The sequence below is a fragment of the Lethenteron reissneri genome, chromosome 5, assembly GCF_015708825.2.
Source record: "Lethenteron reissneri isolate LAM-NWPU_2019-01 chromosome 5, ASM1570882v1, whole genome shotgun sequence".
In the NCBI taxonomy this organism is placed as follows: Eukaryota; Metazoa; Chordata; class Hyperoartia; order Petromyzontiformes; family Petromyzontidae; genus Lethenteron; species Lethenteron reissneri.
In genome coordinates this window covers 11368785-11382497 of record NC_083783.1, presented here as the reverse complement: position 1 = coordinate 11382497, position 13713 = coordinate 11368785, and the positions used below count along the sequence as shown (strand labels likewise).

Here is a 13713-nt window from a genome sequence, read left to right as displayed (position 1 = left end):
GTACTTTTATTCTCATTTATATTCCACTAGAGACTGACAAATTGAATATTTATTGATGAAAGTTATTTATTATTTTACCTTTTTCCCCATTAAAATAACGGTAATGAATCCAAAGTTCGTTATACTTAAACTTCGCATATCGAGGTATTCCAGCACAACCATTAGAACCACAACCACAACTTCAACAACCACCACCGCCAAGCGCTGCGCGACTACAACTACCGAAAGAAACACCAAAGCACAGCTCAACAACACAACTCAACAGAAACCGTACGTTTTCCGTCGTCTTACTTCACCCGGTGTGGTTGTAGTTTTAACTGCGCAAGTGTTACCCGTTGAAGGTATTTTTACAAAGTCGTTGTTTGGTCACGAATATTAGTTTTTTTTTTTCTGTCCTCACCTTGGTGTGAGAGAGGAAAGATGCCGTCCCACCACTAGATCTGCTCCGATAGAAATCCTCGCATATGTCATAGCTTCCAGGTCCTGGGGAATGCCGCTGCGTAAGCGCACAAAACAACATCCACGATTAACCGAAGCGCAGCGGTCACGATTAAGGCCTGTCCGTCATACGCACAACCTTGGGGCCCGTGTGCTGAACGACTTACTCAAAGCTGGTAGCCAGCCACCTGTGCAAAACTCGCTCAAGATATCCCTACCTCTCTCTCACACGAGATCACATTACCCTCACCAAATCGGCGTTCTTCATTACAAGGCCCCGCGGGCCACTAGCGGCCCCTGGTGGCGTTAAGTGCGGCTCCTGACGTGCGGACCCCCAACAATACACAAATGGTGAGAACACCCCCCACCATCATCGTGCTGTCAAACCCCCAATGGCTTAAAATGTGTGGCGGCCCTCACACTGATGATGTCTTATAGGCGAAAGTGGCCCCCCTCTGAACATTTGTGAAGAACCACTGATGTATGGTAACATCATGTCCTCTGGCGAGCACATGCAGTAATAGCACAGCGTTAGGTTATATTATTGGTGAGGTTATATTTTTGTTAACTTTTTAATTAAAAATAACGTTTTAAAATTAGTTTCTGCGTGTGGGAGGTTTCTGTGTACATATGTCGAAGTTCTTTCGCACCGTACGTAGCCATCCGCGCTAATCAGAGGTGCGGGGGAAGGACAACAAACTAAACACAAAAAGCACTTCTCAAGAAATGAGTTCTCACCCGAACTTCACGTCCAAACCAAAAAATAAATGCTTGGTTATTAGGGTCCAGTGGTTGAGCAGGCAGCCCGCTACATAGGTTTAATTTGCTTTTCCTGTACTCAGGCCCATGCACATTAAGTAAACAAAGAGTCGAACATTATGAATCAGTCATAAAGTACAAATATATATGTTGAACTTCTTTCGCACCATACATAGCCAACCGTGCTAATCGGAGGTGGGAGGGTGCAAATAAAGATAAACTCGTATTCGTTGTGAACACTTAACACGTAGGTTTTTACAGCCAATATGATTCATAGTGGAAGCAAGAGATGGTACATATGATACAGAACCAGTGAGAAACAAGGTAATAAAACCATTAAGACCTAGAAACACAAACAAAACAGAACAATAAAGACAGTACAGCAAGGGACATAACTCATGATATTACACACAAGACCTAAAAACATATAAAAAAAGTATAACTGAGACAGAAACATGAGACAAAATACATTAGAAAACAATATAAGTGAGACAAAAAAGAGACGCAATCACAGTACAGAGGAAAGCGCCACCTGGCCAACATGAACCCAAATAGAGTTGCTTACCTGCATGACTTTCTGCAGACTCTGCTGCTGCTGCTGCTGATTCACAAAGAGAACTCGTCTCCCTTCGCCCACCTGATTTATGACATTCACGTTCAGAGGCCTTGGCGCCTGCACCCTGGGACCAGCGGAGTCACGTAAGGCATAACAGGTTTATTTTTGGGGTTAGATCGCGTAAATATAAATATGTCGTTAAACCCGCCAGCACCCGACACAACCAATTAGTACGATTTGTCACTTAAACAAAGACATGCCAGTTCGTTACTAGTTCAGCACGCCAGGGTGTTGGAGAGTAAACCCACAATATTTACAATCCGAATATGACGTTTCACCAGTAAGTACAACCAGCATCATCAGGTGGCAGCCAGAATCACATCAGGCAGCTTAACCCTTTCCAATTCAGATGACGTACGTGTACGTACGTGTACGTACACTGAAATGAAATAACTTAATTGGTACCCAGGCTCCCACAAGGCCATGCAGGAGGGTGTGTAGCACAGTTTGGTGCCAGCTATCATAAAGTGTGGCGGTCGTGTCGCTACGGTTCTCTGCGGTGACTACAACGTCTTTTAAAACAACGACGTGATGCCTCTCTAAATCAAATTAACCCTAACCGCGTTCGAGTTCCGAGATTCAGCGGTGAATATTTTTGATTAACCAATCCCAGTGCAGCTCAATGCAGATTTCTGGTATGCCACGTCCAACTAGCTGGGGTTTTACTTTACATGCATTTCTAATTTATACGATATATGGTACCCTTTTTACTAGTAGCAAATGCTGAAAAAATTTAATCGGCATACCCCTTCCGGAAATCAAACAGGAGGTGCAAAGAGGTTCAAACACCAAATAGATACCTATTGCAAGTCATAAAGTCATATTTATTTCCCACACTTCCGATTATTACAGTTGGCTACGTACGGTGCGAAAAAAGTTCAACATACATTTATGTTTACGTTATTTAGCTGTGGTGCTAATTGTTGTGGTTGTTTCGTTGTTGTAATTGTTTTTGTAAGTTGTGAATATAGGACTCCTCTACTTACGAACGAGTTCGGTTCCAGAGGTCTGGTCATAAGTCGATATGTTCGTAAGTCCAACTTTACTCTTGTCGATTCCAAATATGTTGTACAGCATGATACTAAACACTGTAGATGTAGATGCCACTGGTTATGTGCATTCTGCAGATGTAGATTCCACCACCGCCATCTATTGCACGGTGGTTCAACTTATGACTCTCAGTCCGAACAGGCAACTGGACATACGGACAGGTTTGTTTGTATCTCTGAAAGTTTGTAAATCGAATGTTCGAGTTTGTAAGTCGAATGCTTATATTTTTTGTGTTTTTTTATGGTGTGTGTTTTGCCATTGTGATTGCTGGTTTGACCGGTTCCTTCTGAATGACTGTAAGTTTGGTGGCACCTGTGGGGCTCATATTGTCCAGGCCCAGGCCCTTCCCTTGCCTTGAAAGAGAATCGTGCCGAACAAGACCGGGCAAATGGGGCACAACCACGAATGGCCTCCACTACCTGCAATAACAAAAACAGCATCAGTGGCAACACGTAGGCTGTCGCGACCAATATTATACATAATATAGGTTTTTGGGTTAGATCGTGTAAATATAAATGTGCCGTTAAGCCCACCAGCACCCGACACAGCCAATTAGTAAGGTTTTTCACTTAAAAGAACATGCCAGTTCGTTACTAATTCACCACACCGGTGTGTTGGAGATTAAACCCACAACATTTACAATTCAAGTATGACGTTTCAGCAGTAATTACAACCAGCATCATCAGGCAGACACTACATACTCTAACCCAAAAACCTATATTATGGAGCAGCAGCAACAACAACAACAGTTTAACATTCGTGGGAAGAAGGAATTCCGGGGCACAAGGGCAGCGGCAGGAATGTACTCCTATTGACAGTAAGTTGGTTGAAAAGTTTTCCAGAAACTGTAAAACTATTTTTTTTTTCACGAGGTAAGGCCCACTGAGCTGCGTAGCTCTTTATCAGAAGCAACCTGGCCACAAATGCTAGCTCAACGAAGTTGCTTATCACGTGGAAATATATTTAAATACATGTTCATTCTAATTGTGGACAGAAAAAAACAGGGCACCCGGAAAAAAATAAACCCGACCACGGGGAAAATTAACACTGTTGGCTACATACGGTGCAAAAGAAGTTTAACATCCATACATACGAAGGAGGTGTGGGGACCTGGAAGGAGTTGGGTTGGTAGGGAGAAACGGAATTATGAGAGATGATGGGTGCTAAAAGTGGCAGGTAAAATGGTGTTGAGAGTGATGAATTGGATATTGTCTGTTACCAAAGGGGTGGTTGATGAAACAATGAATGGAGCAGTGATTGGAGAATCGAGAAGAGGAAATTCAATGGATTCTTACATTTTTGTCACCAAAGGGGTGGGTGATGAAACAATGAATGGAGCAGTGATTGGAGAATCGAGAAGAGGAGATTCAATGGATTCTTACATTTTTCCCATCCCAAGACGTCTGCAAGTTGCTGGGTGGGTGTTCCCTTCATCGCTGAGTCTCAGAACGGGCAAGCGGCTCAGCATTAATTTAATTTAGAGAGGCATAGTGCCGTTGTTTTTAAAGACATTGTACTCGTGGAATAGAACTGCAGTGACACGACCGCACGCGAGTATAGCTCGCACCAAACTGTGCCACAAGCCCTCCTGCATGGCTTTGTGGGAGCCTCGGATTTTATTTTATATTTTGTAACATTTTTCTGAAGAAACAGGAAAAGGTAAATACAGAAGCTAATAATATCATTAGCAATGATGAGTGGGTAAGAGGAAAGGGACCAAAGTAATATCAGAATAGCTGGACGTGAAGTTTGGCTTTTGAGAGATACTTGTCATTGTTTTTGTTGTTGCTGTTTACTTGAGGGCAGTAGAAGGCCGGTCCCAGACTGCTATCGGTCTCTGGTGCCGCAATCGCTTTGAGTCCCCTGCCAGTGTTTGACTCCCGGTAGCCGTGACTCTGAAAGGGGCAGGGAATGGAGGGAGGGGCAGGGGGGCGGGGAGGATGGGGGGATGCACCCACCACCTACAACCATAACGACATCGCCTCTGATTAGCATGGTTGGCTACGTACTGTGCGAAAGAAGTTCACAACACATACGTACATCACCGATCACACAACATGAACAATGCCTCCCTCCTCTTCCAGTCCCCCATGTCTTCGTGCCTCCTCCCTGTGTCTCCTCCCCCCTCACCCCCCTCCACCGCACCATGTCTGTGCTTCTATCCTTCTCCCACTCCTCTTCCTCCTGTGTCATGTCCTCCACTCCATGTCTCCCTTATCCCTGTATTTCTGTCCTCCTCTTTGTTTTCCTCCACCCAATGTTTCTGTCCTGCTTATGTCTCCATCTTTCTCCCCCGTGTGTTTTCCTCCTCCTCCCCACGTCTCCCTCCTCCTCACCGGCTTGGTCACGTGATCAGGATCTTGGGTCGTGACCTCATATTGTCCTGGCCCAGGTCCATCGCTGACTTGATGAATAAAGCGCTCTGAATGGCTCCCGAAGGCTCCGTCTCCCCGACCCTGCCACTTCTGCACACACACATGATCCATTGAACTCATGAATGCCCTGATCGATTCACCTATTAATATTTACCATCTGCGGATTCATGACCTGCCCTGTCCAGACAATGTGTGGCAATGTAATTGTAAAAACTAAAGACACATGACAATGATCATATCACGCTGACATTTTTTGAAACAGCCTTATTAGTGACCTAATGATAGTGTCCTCAATGATTGAATCTATGGTACCTGGGTAGGTACATTGGTACTATGGCAGTCCATGCATCCTCTATGGTGCTGCATTTCCACAACCACATTTGTGCTCGCGAGCATGTTTGTGACCTGAGTCCCGTGCAAGTCATTAATTCGTAACTTTATTTAATCTAAAAAAGAACCCATTGTCATGTGTTAACAGTCTGGAACTCTGCTAACTTTTACTTAATTACCGCGTTATGACAAACACATAGGAAGTCAATGTCGGAGATAACTTAAAAACTACCAAAGTGGCATTGTACTACCCAACACAAACGGCACTGGCTCTCTCTGAGCATCAAACAAACCATACTGCAACATATCACACTTGGCAGTTTAATTCCAAGTACAGTATAACATTCGCCTCTACCCATGAATTGTTGGATTAAACCTTGAAACCTTAACCGCACGACCTGAGCACAGTGGAGGTCGTAGTGTCCAGGCCCAGGTCGGGAGAGCAGATCACGTGGGGTCAAAGGGTCACGTGATGTCAGAGACAGGAATGGAGCAAATCCCGGATCTGATAAGAAAACAACAAAAAACGGCCACACCTTCTTCAACAATAACCACACCTTTACAACAACAAATACACCCTCTACAACAAACAAATACAAACATCCCCCGTATAGCCTTCACAAACTATTGGGACAAGTACTGTTAGCGAGCACCTATGAAGGTCGGAAGGGCACACGAGGGGGTGGGCGGCAAGCACCACGCCCGGCCACCTTTGTCTCCCTAGCGGTGATGTTTGCACACTGCCCAGGATACTCATTTGTGGCTGATTAAACCTAGGAGAGGACCAGGACCGGTTCAGATAATAATCACGGGCATTGGTGGCCGCGGGCGGGAATCGAACTCGGGTTGCAAGGTTCGTAGCACAGTCGCTGTAAAACAGACTCTGCTTTTCACCTTGGGTCCAATTTAAATGATGCGTGTCAGGTCACCTCGTTAACCGTGGCTACGCTTAGAATCCATTTCTATAGATAGGAGCCTTAGCAAGGTTCAGCCATTCTCTGAATTGCCCCAATTTTCCTTTCTCTCTTCCCCTGTGAGACAGAAAACGAGAAACGTGGGCACAACCACATTGCCCCACAGACAAAACAACAATCACTCCAATCACTGACAACTACGGAACTGGGACTCTTGATTCGAGGACAAATCAACAACTATAACGGCCAACTAGATCGGCCACCACACATTCTATTAAACTACAATTAAACATGTTTTTATTTAATTTATAGCTTAACGTTTCAAGTTGTGTATTTCAATCACTTCTACAAAACACACTTCACAACAACCGCCAAAATAGTCACGTCTGGACGACATCAACCAACGGACACAGCTGCCTGCTATGAGGCAACTCAGAGCCACGATTTCGGGGGCTTGAAAAGAAAACACGAAGCAGACACCGCCAATCGATCGTAGGAACAGCAACTTGACGAATGTCGCCACCCCCCCCCCCCCCACACATCCTCACCACGTGAAGGGCACCCCTTTGTGATGTCATAGCTGCCGGGCCCGAGGGTGGGGGCCGTGCCCCCCGCGGGGAGTGACGTCACGCGCGGCGCCCGCCCGTGCATCTGAAACCCACAAAGAGAGGGTTTGTTGTGTGGCTGACTCGACCTAGGAGAGAGCAAGGAGGTTGTTATAGATGTAGTGGAATGTACATCTATGGAGACTTTCATTTACTCGTCATACGCACTATAACGGTGGTTCTCAACCGGGGGTAACGCGGACCCCTGGAGGTACGTAGCAATGTCCCAGGGGGTCGGTGAGGTGATTTGTACATGCGTGAAATTAATATCATGAGTCCTTGGTGAATAATCATGTACGAATCTTCCAATATAAAATAACTACATGATAACCTAGAACGATATAGAATACCTTTCTGAACTCAGTGATCGTAAACAATTCAGTTTCTAAGAGTAACCAGCAAAAATAACCCTCTATTCAAGTAACCAGCAAGCGTGTATTATTTGTTTATTACCTTGCAGTTACTAGCAGCTAGTTAGGATACCTCACAAAATGTACAATTGGTTAAAATATTGATGTTCATTATTCATATATTTATTTCTCAGAACCACGTTGGGTCAGGCAAGGGGGGGTTACTCGGTTCAAACAAAATTTAAGAAGAGGGGTAACACATTAGTAGCCGAAACAGGTTGAGAACCATGATAAATAAGAATTGGTTTTACACTTTCTGGCAATAAAACAGGTGTTAAAATGTTCAAAAAATATAAACCTTTGCAAGGAATCATGTCTGCATTAACCACACGTACTTGCGTTGAACACGCAAACAAACATGCTCTGGTCATAATACATGTGTAGTGGGTCCAATACGAGGAGAGACGGTTCTTTAGAGGCAACCCGTTTATTGTAACTACAGGTACATAACACAAAGGGGTAACGGCCCCTTACACCCTAAGGAGGTAGCCCCTCTGGACTAACGTGCCCTCACTCTGGTTATAGCGCTAACCCTACACTGCTTATGTTCTGAACCCGACCCTAGCCAGGGGTTCGGGTTCTGCCCACTGGGCTCTTCGGGTCTTCAGGTGGACGAGGACTGCCGGACCCGTTCAGGGGTCCGGCTTTTATACTCACTCCAGAATCTCTCTGCCCCTAGCCACACCTTCCTTCTGGAACTCTCTGGGGAGCCCTGGAACATGACGGCATCCCCCCAGCCCTCCTCTTGGGGTCTGGGGTCCCTGGTGGCCCAAGGGCCCGACTCATCCCACCTAGCCTGTCTACCACCCCCTGTTGACACATGTCTGCTACTGCAGGTAAGGGTCAATGGTGAATATACATACAGCCTAACAATGGCACTACATATGCATTGTCTTTGAAACTGATTGGCCTACACTAGAGACAGCCTTCTTTAGGGCCTTGTCACACCAGTGTCAGACCAGACTTTGATACTGGCAAAAAGGTATCAGGTTGAGAACCACTGCTCTATAGTATACATGTATGGTCACGCACTCTGCAGTGCACATGGAGTGGTGCACGCTATTTTCTATATATATAAGTCAAAATTTGCGTGTAGGTTTGTGTCGGGGTTTGTGTGTGGGTTTGTGTGTGGTCATGTGCTTGGCTCTCCAACGGTGGGGTTGACGTAAATAAAAATAGCCAGGTACCACGCCGTAAGCCCCGTCGTAAGCAAGCGCTATTCCTTTTTCACATCCGTCAACTTTAAATTTGTTTAATTAGCGATTTTGTGCGATTTTTGTGCGCTTCCCTTTTATTTATTTATTTGTGACGCGTGCACGGACCATAACAACTCACGCGCCTTTGGTGGGGTGGACGGCCCATGCCAAGTCGCACGCCCTCGGTGGGAGACATTTTCTTTCGCGTAAAAAATGCTATAAAAATACACTAAACACTGACGTTAATTCTTCACTGTGTGATGCCCCCCCCAACCGATGCGTGCAGTTATTACTACTATATAGTCGCTAGATGCTACCACTATAGGCGGGTCAGGGATAGCAGCCCAGCCTGCCAAGGTGCCACCTCGGCCGGCTGGACAATCTAGGCGAGGCCAGAGGCTCTGCACGAGACTAGGCCTCACCACACCACTCTTGTCCGGTGAGTACTTCGTGCTATACAGTCGATAAATACTGCTATAGAGTCAGCATGTACTACTGTAGTGATAGCAGGTACCACCACAGTCGGCATGCACTGCTGTAATCATAGCAGGTACCACCACAGTATGCACTGCTGCAGTGACGCAGGTACCACCACAGTATGCACTGCTGTAATCATAGGAGGTACCACCACAGTATGCACTGCTGTAATCATAGCAGGTACCACCACAGTATGCACTGCTGTAATCATAGCAGGTACCACCACAGAATGCACTGCTGTAATCATAGCAGGTGCCACCACAGTCAGTACGCACTGCTGTTAGATTTTTAAGAGTAGTTTTGAAATGTTTTTAAGACCCGGGCAATGCCGGGTACTTCCCGCTAGTGTATTATACAGACATCAACAATGACGTGATGGCCAGCGAGGTGAAGTATGGTCAAATAACACCCATGAGCTGCACGGCATTGGGAAGGCAATGGCTCAACTAAGGGCTGCAAGTGTGTGCACCTCAACACTCACGCTATATTGTTGTACGCGTACAGTCTGTTCCCCCTTAGCACGTGTTTTCATAAGGGGCCGTCCATAAATGACGTCACGCACCTAGGGGGGGAAGGGGGGTTAGACATTTGTGACGATGTGTGACGAGGGGGGGAGGGGGGGGGTTGAGAAATGTGACGTCACATCAAAATGCGCAACTTGAAAAAAATATGTATTAAATAAAAAATTGCGATGTAAAACTTTCGTGACTGCAGGGATTCATCTTCTTGGTTCTTTCGGTAAAGTCACGTAGAAGGGAAATAATAAAATAATAAAAATAAAACATTAAATACAATTCTCACGACGTTTCGGCCACAACGCAAGCAGCCGTCCGCAGGTGAAGAACAGGTCTGTCGGAAAGACAGCGTCTGAATGAACACCACCAAGCTTGGCAGCGTATATTTAAGCTGGGTTAGAGGAGGAGGGAGCCTTGACAAAGGAATTCGCATATCAACAGGAATTTAGCATATTATGGGAAATGCAACAACGGGATTAGTCACTTTTTGTGAAATGCGTAGGAGGTGGGGGGGTCTCAAAGTCATATTATGCCCGTGCATTATGTAGGATTAGCAGCAACAAAGGAAGGAAGTAGGGTTAGCAGTAATAAAGGGAAGGAATTTTAATAGTAAGGAGATTGCAGCAGCCAAATCACCACGTAAAAAAAAAACTAAAATATAAACTACATCAATATCGTCAATATACTAAGTATACTCTCCAATAAGCTGAGCTACTAACAGTAAGTCATACATTACAATTCTACGTCGCAAAAAATATAATATGCCTCCAGCTAAACTTTTTCCTTACATCACACGGATCTACCCCGTACTATATACTGCCATAGACAAACCCAACATTAAATTATATACTGCATTACTATACACCACCTTAGACTATACATTGTAATATTACACTATGTATTATGCTACCCACCCTACTGTATGCCCATGAGTACACGCGAGTCGCCCAGCCGGGAAGGCGACGTTATTGTTCCACACAGCACCCACGCGGCCACTGTGTTGGTAGCGACTAACCGTTGTCTTCCCTGGAGCCGCTTCGCGTTGTATCCCACCCCCTTCTGTACCCTCTCTCCTCTTCTCTCACCCGATTCACGTCTCCCTCGTTGACGTCGTTTCGCAGATAGACGTCGTCGCTTCGTTTTCCATGCCGCCGTCAGCCTCCACCCCACACTCACGTCGCTGACAGCATCGCCCGTCCTTCCTCGTTATCCGTCGCCTCTCACCACTCGCCTCCACCTACCCCATCGTAAATCGCTTTGATTTACGTCGCGCCCTCTCGTATGGATGTTGAACTTTTTTCGCACCGTACGTAGCCAACCATACTAATCTGAGGTGCGAGGGTGGAGGGAGTGGAAGGACAACAAACTAAACACAAAAAACAGTTCTATACCAATGAGTTTCCAATCTGGATGATTTAAAAGTGCACAGCTTCCAGTGGTTGCTTCATATCAGATGGAAGAGCGTTCCAGACGGCCGCAGAAGCGCATCTGAAACGCCACCTGGGGAATTAATGTTCTGTTTCTGTCTGGGGGTTTCCCCCAATCCCCTATCCCCTCTATTTCTCGCCTTCCTTGACAGCAACCCTCTCTAATAATATCTATGGGCGTGTTCCCTTGCCCCCCTTCGTGTTCCCCCCACATCACTCAACCCTAACCGTGCACCCGCACGAACTCGACACGTGTACAGTTGCACAATGGTGAACAGGAACTTTAAAACGAAAGGATGTTTTTATTTTACCAGGTAAGGCCAACTGAGCTATACAGCTCTCTTTCAGAAGCGACCTGGTAACAAATGATAGCTCAACGAAGTGGCTTATCATGTAAGCCAGCAGCCAAATACTCTAAATGCCTGATTCTAAACGTCAGAGGTGTGGACTCGAGTCATGTGACTTGGACTCGAGTCAGACTCGAGTCATGAATTTGATGACTTCAGACTCGACTTGGACTTGCATAACAATGACTTTGTCCCACCTCTGCTAAACGTGGTGGGAAAACCCGGAGGACCCGGAGAAAAATCCACTCGACCACGGAGAGAGAGACACGCAAACTCTAAATACACAGCAGCAGCAGCAGGCGTCAGGGTCGGGGTCGAACCCACGACCTCCTGTAGTCGACCCGGCGAGGGAGCTGACATCGTCTCCTCGCCGCTGCTTAGGCCTGAATCGGGCCCTGGTCCCGAGTTTGTAACGCGTGCTATGTGTGTGTGTGCAGTGTTGTATGTGTGCGCTGTGTGTGTGTGTATAGCGTGCTGTTTGTGTATGCTGTGTGTGTATAACGCGTGCTATGTGTGTGTGTGCAGTGTTTTATGTGTGCGCTGTGTATGTAGAGAGGAGAATGTCTGTGTGTGTATGTGTGTGTGTGTCTGTGTCAGAGGTCGCAACCGGGTACCCGATACCCGTACCCTACCCGATACCCGGCTACCCGTACCCGGCCGGGTATCGGCTACCCGTTTGCGACCCTGGTGCGGCCGGGTACGGGTAGGCCGTGAGTCACTGGTGAGTCACCGTTTGTCACTCATTTCCCAACGTCTTGTCTCTTCTCACAATTCAAGTTCCTAGAATCAACCCACCCGCGCCTGCAACATGGCTTCATCCCAGAGGTCGCAATCAGGTACCCGATACCCGTACCCTACCCGTACCCGGCTGGGTACGGGTACGGCCTGGCGCGGCCGGGTACGGGTAAGGAATCAAGACCCGTTTGCGACCTCTGGTCTGTGTAGAGAGGAGAGTGTCTGTGTGTGTGTCTGTGTGTGTAGAGATTGTCTGTGTGTGTGTGTCTGTCTGTGTGTCTGTGTAGAGAGGAGAGTGTATGTGTAGAGATTGTCTGTGTGTGTGTCTGTGTGTGTTTGTGTGTGTGTGTCTGTCTGTCTGTGTAGAGAGGAGAGTGTCTGTGTGTGTCTGTGTGTGTGTCTGTGTGTGTGTCTGTGTAGAGAGGAGAGTATCTATGTGTGTCTGTGTCTGTGTAGAGAGGAGAGTGTCTGTGTGTGTGTCTGTGTGAGTGTCTGTGTGTGTGTGTCTGTGTAGAGAGGAGAGTATCTATGTGTGTCTGTGTCTGTGTAGAGAGGAGAGTGTCTGTGTGTGTTTGTGTGTGTGTCTGTGTGTGTCTGTGTGTTGTGTGTGTCTGTGTGTGTGTCTGTGTAGAGAGGAGAGTGTCTATGTGTGTCTGTGTCTGTGTAGAGAGGAGAGTGTCTGTGTGGGTGTCTGTGTGTGTAGAGATTGTCTGTGTGTGTGTGTCTGTCTGTGTGTCTGTGTAGAGAGGAGAGTGTATGTGTATGTGTAGAGATTGTCTGTGTGTGTGTCTGTGTGTGTTTGTGTGTGTGTGTCTGTCTGTCTGTGTAGAGAGGAGAGTGTCTGTGTGTGTGTCTGTGTGTGTGTGTCTGTGTGTGTGTGTCTGTGTGTGTGTCTGTGTAGAGAGGAGAGTGTCTGTGTGGGGCTGCGTGCGTCACCTGCCGCTGCTTCCCTCTCGCTGTGACTCGGGGTCGCCATGCCAACCACCCCCCCTCACCCTGCCTGGCGCCCCTCCCCCTGCGGTCCCTGGGCGGGGCCACTTCACCGTCCACGCCCCCATAACGAGTTGAGCTGCCACGTTACTTAATACGGTGTATTAAATATCTCCCGTATAGCAGTTATATAACTTATATAACATATATAACTTCAATCTTGATTTGAAGCTTTCGTGACTGCAGGAATCAATACTCTTTGGTTATTTCGGTAAAGTCACGTAGGTAGAAAAATAAAATAAAATACAAATAAATCACGACGTTTCGATCGCAACACAAGGCGAAACAAAAATCCAGCAGTATAACTGCTGGACAGCATAGGGGGAGAGCTGCTGCAACAAGGGGTTGCTGTTCAGCAGTTCTATGTAGTTTTGTTTCGCATGAGGACGATCGCTTGTGTTGCGATCGAAACGTCGTGATTTATTTGTATTTAATTTTTCTACCTACGTGACTTTACCGAAAGAACCAAAGAGTAAAATATATAACTTATGTAACTGCTCAACTCCCGTGGGTTTGATATTCCACGAAG

General features: G+C 46.5%; 1 protein-coding gene across 1 annotated transcript in view; it reads right to left on the bottom strand.

The window, feature by feature from the left end:
- STPG2 (sperm tail PG-rich repeat containing 2) overlaps window positions 1-10744 on the bottom strand; it is a 28879-nt gene extending 18135 nt beyond the window's left edge. Inside the window, exons 1-9 of the mRNA XM_061568590.1 lie at window positions 10701-10744; window positions 9652-9732; window positions 7031-7133; window positions 5967-6073; window positions 5200-5328; window positions 4660-4824; window positions 3176-3282; window positions 1763-1877; window positions 401-496 (exon numbers count right to left, since the gene is read on the bottom strand). Of these exons, the coding sequence (XP_061424574.1) occupies window positions 401-496; window positions 1763-1877; window positions 3176-3282; window positions 4660-4824; window positions 5200-5328; window positions 5967-6073; window positions 7031-7133; window positions 9652-9702 (873 nt within the window). The 5' untranslated portion in view covers window positions 9703-9732; window positions 10701-10744. The remainder of the gene's footprint in view (window positions 1-400; window positions 497-1762; window positions 1878-3175; window positions 3283-4659; window positions 4825-5199; window positions 5329-5966; window positions 6074-7030; window positions 7134-9651; window positions 9733-10700) is intronic.
- Window positions 10745-13713: the final 2969 nt, after the last annotated feature.